Below are 5,828 nucleotides of genomic sequence, written 5' to 3'. Positions count from 1 at the left end.
TGAGTGAGGATTTCCACTTGGTCACCTCCCTCCTTGTGTTAATATTACAGATTCTTTTCCCTTCAGGTTGTTGAAGGTGCCACCCAGAGCCAGTTCCAGTTACTCTTACTCTCACATGTACCTGGCTGGCTTTGCCTGTACAGGAATATTGGAAATCATCCTAGGCAGCTCCTTCCCTCTTCAAGGGCTGTAACCCCACCGGGGGCTCCGTCACAGCACACACCTGAGGGATTTAGAGTTGTTTTTTCTCTCCTCAGAGAATAAATCCAGGAATAAAGAATAAAAAGGTACCTTCTTGTTCCCCACATGCACGATACTCAGGACACAAGTGGAAACAGCACGAGGAATGTAGAGTAAAGGGGACCTCCCCAATCCCCAAACTCTAGCCCTCTGGAAGACAAAATAAAACAAATAACCAACTGCTGAAGGAAATCACAGTTATCATTCCAGAATTCCCTTCTTTTTTTCTTAAGGGGTACTAAAAAGTCACCTATTTAAGCCATAAAACATGAAAGCATTTGAAGCTTCTGACATGTCTTTCTCCCTCCTTCCCCAGGACCAATTCAGAAAACATCTATGAAGATGCATCTGTCTTGGACACCTGGGACACTCATGCTTTCCAAAGCTTTGATCCCAGCTTGGAGTACCAACTTCTGGAAGACCAGGCCCTCGTGGACTACAAATATATATAAAACACGTATCTTTGGTGTTTGGGATTTTTTTTGTTTACTTTGTTCCCCTCTTACCCTAAGCTAATAACCCACACTGCCTCTGCTGATAGGGGAAAAAAGGAAAACCTGGGTGGTTAAAACCTTGAATGAAAGGGGTGGCAGCAGCTACAGAAGGGCTGTAGGCATCTGGAACTGCTTTACCAGAGATCTTAGAACAAAGCTGCCAATTAGATAAATACATTTATAAAGTACATACTTCATAAATGTTAAAAAGAGAGGAACTGAAGACCAAAAAAACAAGTTTTCTTCCCCATCCTCCTCAATAATCAGAGCTGTGATTTAAATTAGGGCTAATTGGGCTATCCTGAGCTGTGCTGGAGCCCCAAGTACTTCATTTCAAATGCATCAAATACCTTCTCCCCTTGTTCAATGATGTTTGTGATATAAAACTGGGAACAGCAAAGTAAAATAAAATTGGAAGTCACTGCAAAAGCTACAGCACTGTTTATTCCTTCTTCTCTATTTGCAAGAGATCCTAAATTTAATCTGACAAGTGAGACATCCTGGGACAGCCACGTATGAAATATTTCATAGCTGAAGTGCAGCATGATGAGAAGGGAGAATTACTTTATGCCAAAAAAATTTGAAGAATTCACAAGAGTGGGAGGCAGAGAGAGAGAATATGGTCAGATCACTTTAGAAAACAAGGCACAGACCAACTAAGGGTCAGAGCATGCTCACCAGCTAAGAAACGGAGCCAGGGAAGGTTCTTTGTTCTAATAAAACCTTGATGTTTGTTCCTCCTGCACAGTCACAAGCTGGGATGGTGCTGGACACACAGACCTGCTGACCACACCCATCTCTTACATGAGTCAACTGGCTAAATTCACTAAACTGGTACAAATTTTCAAGGCAGAAAAAACCAGCAGCAATGGGAACACCTTTAATGAGCCCTTGTAGATTTAATGTCTTTGCCACTGGATGCAAAAACCAAACAGAAATAAGTGTAAGGACTAAATCAATTAACAGCCTTGATGTCCACTCTTGATCAGCTCAATAATCCAAGCTCCTAGTTGTCTTGCAAAGTTTATTTTTTTTCCAGTTGTGTGTTTATATACAGCAAATATCCACCAAAAACAAGCTTATAAAGGATGGTCAACAAACAATTAATGACTGGTAATGATACCAAGCTCTTAAGGACACAAAGAGGATTTCCAGATCTGCATCAGCAAAGAAACCACAAAGACAGATTAACCCACAGTGCTAAGAACAGAAAACACTCCACCCATTCAGCTCACAGTAAAAACCAATCAGGAGCCCTATGTTATACCAAAAACTTCACAACTGTTATGTCTCATCTTTTAGGTTTATTCAAGGTATCTGGCATTTTTCCGGGTGTTTGTTTTTATGGGAGGTTGGGAAAAAGCAAACAGAAAGGAAATACAAAGTATACAAACAGTTACGCAGCACTGGAATCAAACTTTCAAAGGTTGTTTACCAACTACCTGGTAAATTGAAGGTGTTACTGATTTGTTTTTCCTATTAGTGACAAGAAACACCAACCTACATGGAACAGCTAAACAATGAAACAGAAACACGAAAAACAAAACCTTACACTCCAGACTGTAACTTTTTACAACACATCAGCCATTCCCAGGAGTGGATTCTCAGCAAACAGAATTCTGCCAACTGTATGAATTAATAGGGTATAAAAGGCACCCAACAAGCTGCCTTTACACACCCCCAGCACTTCTCTTTGGAACACAACCTCCCCCTGGAACACAGTCCCAACATACACAGATATGTTTTTCAGAAGGACCATGCTCTAGCCTGACAGCAGAATACTGAAGAGCTTATGCAGGGTTGACAGCATGATTCTTAGCAAGTACAATCACGTAACAAAAAAATACACAGTATTTGTGGCCAAAAACCAGAAATAAAAATTTTAGTCCTGTAACTAAGAGAGTAAGTGAACTGTATGCCAGCCATGAACACTGCAAAACTAAAAAAAAAACCAAAAAACAACTGACAGGGCTCCACAGCTCATCAACAACCCTAACTACAAACCAACACGCATCTCAGCAACAGGGAGCTCCAATTTCATTCTGTCCACGAGCTGCAAGCTCTAAGGAGCAGCTCTAGCTCAGGCAAGTGCTTTATGGAGGACCAGTGACATCTGGTGGCTTCCTGGGACAGTCTGGGCACTCCCAGTGGGTTACAACACTCCTGCCTTCTTCACAGTCTCCTTGATCACCACATTCCAAATTAGCTGCTCTGGAGCTTTTTTTTTTTCGTGGTTGTTGTTAAAAGCCACTGCCAACACAGGGTGAGCCACGCTCAGACGAAGGATGTGCTCAGCATGCAGTTTCCCCCCCTCATCAGTTAACAGGTTTCCACTCCTGAAAGCAAGGGAAATGGGGCTCTGCTCACAGGGTGTAAACTGTGATCTTTATATCTGTGTCTTCAAATACTTCCTCAAGTATTCCTGAAACTTTATCCCACTCCAGGCGGTCAAGTCCACATCCAATCCTGGAAAGCAAGACATCAAAGTAACAGTCTCTTTTAGAGCATGTTATAAACACCTAGCCCTTCAAGCAGCTACAGTTTTCTGTGGCACTAACTCAGCTCACCATGAATCAACATAATGCTGTTAAAATAAGGAAACAACCAAGCCTGTGTGTTTTGCTACGATTTAAACGCACTGGAAAATGCAAATTTTATTTGCACAAATGAACAGAGTTGATTAGAAGTGGATACTGGAACTCTTCCTTCACAGCAGGAGACTATCTCTCAAACATCCTTCTACGCAAGAAACACTGAAGTATTTACATGGCAGTAACTAATTTTCTTACTTGGGCATGGAAATGTCAGTAACTCCATTGTTCAGGCAATGAGCTTTCATGGCTTCTAAACTCTTCCGCATGTTCTCGTAGGTCGGTTTGTGAGACACTTTCTGCTTCGTGATCTTAAGTACAAATGTGACAGGTCAGTTCTGCCTTGGACACAATCACTACTAGCTATTTTCTTTTCTAAAAAACTCTGAAACTCCACACTCAGACTTGCTACTAGGAAGAGAAAAAGAACAGTTTCACAGCTTAAAATAGCGTAACTTAGCAGCTAGTTCTGTCAATTTAAATTTGAATATACATACACAGAGAGCCTGGATTCTCTTTGACTATTGAGATTTGAATGGGCATAGAATCATATCACAGAATGGTTTGGGTTGGAGGGACCTTAAAGATCATTCAGTCCCAACCCCCCTGCATGGGCAGGGACACCTCCCACCAGCCCAGGCTGCTCCAAGCCCCATCCAACCTGCCCTTCAACACTGCCAGGGATGGGGCAGCCACAGCTTCCCTGGGCAATCTGGGCCAGGGTCTCACTACCCTCACAATAAAGTATTTCTTTCTAATGTCCAACCTAAAACTCCCCTCTTTGTTTTAATCCGTCACCTCCCACGAGAAGCCATTGGTCAAAGCCCCTCCCCAGCTTTCCTGGAGCCCCTTCAGGCACTGGAAGCTGCTCTGAGGTCTCCCTGGAGCCTTCTCTTCTCCAGGCTGAACACCCCAACTCTCTCAGCCTGTCACATCTATCTCACACCATCTATTTAGAAGAAACTCAAAAAATCCCACAACTAAAGCTTTCATCATCACATCTAACAGAGTGAAGTGCCTGAGTAATGTCCTGCTCTTACCAGGTAATAAATGTATCGGTCCTCTCTTTGGAGAACTGCCACCTCCCCAGTCTTTTTTTCTGAAGTGAAGAAATGAAGAAGGTCCTTTAACAACAGTTACACCCCACTACCCAATCCCTACACCCCAAGTAGCCTGGAAACCCTTACTGCTGGAAATCAAAGGTTTTCAGCTCCTGCATGTCCACCCCACGTGTTATCACTCACGTTGATCCAACAGCTCTTGAACGCCTCCGAACTTTTTCTTAAAAAGCACAGCAATGCCTGCCCCCATGCGACAGTCCTCGCTGATGCAATGAGCCAAGGCATCCGTCTGGGGGCATGAGAAAAGGTCCCCCTTGACACACTTGATCTGGAAAGCAACACAAACGGAAGGGTAAACAAAAACAAGCTAAGAGTGCAGACTCAAGAGAGCAGGATACTCCGTAAGAGGGAACCAGACAAGCCCCCACAGTAAAGAGTATAAGTTGCAGTTCACGTGTAAATGCGTTGGCATGAATGAGAAACCCAGCACACAGATAACTACCTTTTCTACAAGATCAGTTACAAGTATCACATGCCAGCTTAGCAGTTAATTTATACAGAATCAATGCTTAAAAAGGATGATTCCGGTAACAGAGAGTACAGCTGGATTAGCAAACACCTTCAGCACACAATCAGTGTGTCAGTGCTGGATAACCCCAGACACTTTGTTAAGTAGATAAGCATTGTGCTGTTGTACAGTATCTGCAACACTAACATAAGCAAAAAAGGACAAGGGATTTAGCAATATCAGCCACTTTCCTCCCAAAAGCTACATGGTACAGCCAGCTGCCACGCTAGAGGGGGGCAGAAGGCCTCTTTAGATACACATCCCAGCAGCAGCCCACGTAACACATTTGCTACGCACTCTCTCCTCCTGATCCTTGGAGAAGTGGGTGGCCATGGTAACGTGGGCTACGTTGAAGAGTCCTGCAGCTGGAAAGATGACAGAGAGAAAAACAAGAGTTATTAGGAACGCCAAAAGTAGGCAAATAAGCTGAGGGGCCAGAAGGTGCAAGGCTAAATCTGCTTTATCTACGGGACAGCTGGGACAACCGAGACACCCCCTGAAAAAGAGCCGGGGGGGAGGCCTGTACCCCTGAGCGGTGCGAGCCTTCCAGCTGCAAGTCCTGCAGCTGGAAAGATGACAGAGAGAAAAACAAGAGTTATTAGGAACGCCAAAAGTAGGCAAATAAGCTGAGGGGCCAGAAGGTGCAAGGCTAAATCTGCTTTATCTACGGGACAGCTGGGACAACCGAGACACCCCCTGAAAAAGAGCCGGGGGGGAGGCCTGTACCCCTGAGCGGTGCGAGCCTTCCAGCTGCAGCCCCCCCGCCCGGGAGGGCCCAGGAGGCCCCGGCTCACCACAGAACCAGCACCCACAGGCTTCAACCCTCCTCCCCGTCACCCCCGCCCCTGCAGGAACCCGCTCAGCAGGGCACACC

General features: G+C 44.7%; 1 protein-coding gene across 1 annotated transcript in view; it reads right to left on the bottom strand.

The window, feature by feature from the left end:
• Positions 1–3,097: 3,097 nt before the first annotated feature.
• The window catches only part of OARD1 (O-acyl-ADP-ribose deacylase 1), a 3,714-nt gene continuing 983 nt past the window's right edge, over positions 3,098–5,828 (bottom strand). The window contains exons 2-6 of the mRNA XM_010007081.1: positions 5,252–5,319; positions 4,570–4,714; positions 4,366–4,424; positions 3,524–3,636; positions 3,098–3,200 (exon numbers count right to left, since the gene is read on the bottom strand). Of these exons, the coding sequence (XP_010005383.1) occupies positions 3,098–3,200; positions 3,524–3,636; positions 4,366–4,424; positions 4,570–4,714; positions 5,252–5,287 (456 nt within the window). The 5' untranslated portion in view covers positions 5,288–5,319. The remainder of the gene's footprint in view (positions 3,201–3,523; positions 3,637–4,365; positions 4,425–4,569; positions 4,715–5,251; positions 5,320–5,828) is intronic.

The sequence above is a fragment of the Chaetura pelagica genome, unplaced genomic scaffold (assembly GCF_000747805.2).
Source record: "Chaetura pelagica isolate M959 unplaced genomic scaffold, ChaPel_1.0 scaffold757, whole genome shotgun sequence".
In the NCBI taxonomy this organism is placed as follows: domain Eukaryota; kingdom Metazoa; phylum Chordata; class Aves; order Apodiformes; family Apodidae; genus Chaetura; species Chaetura pelagica.
The sequence above is the reverse complement of the archived record's forward strand: the minus strand, read 5'-3'. Positions and strand labels throughout refer to the sequence as shown.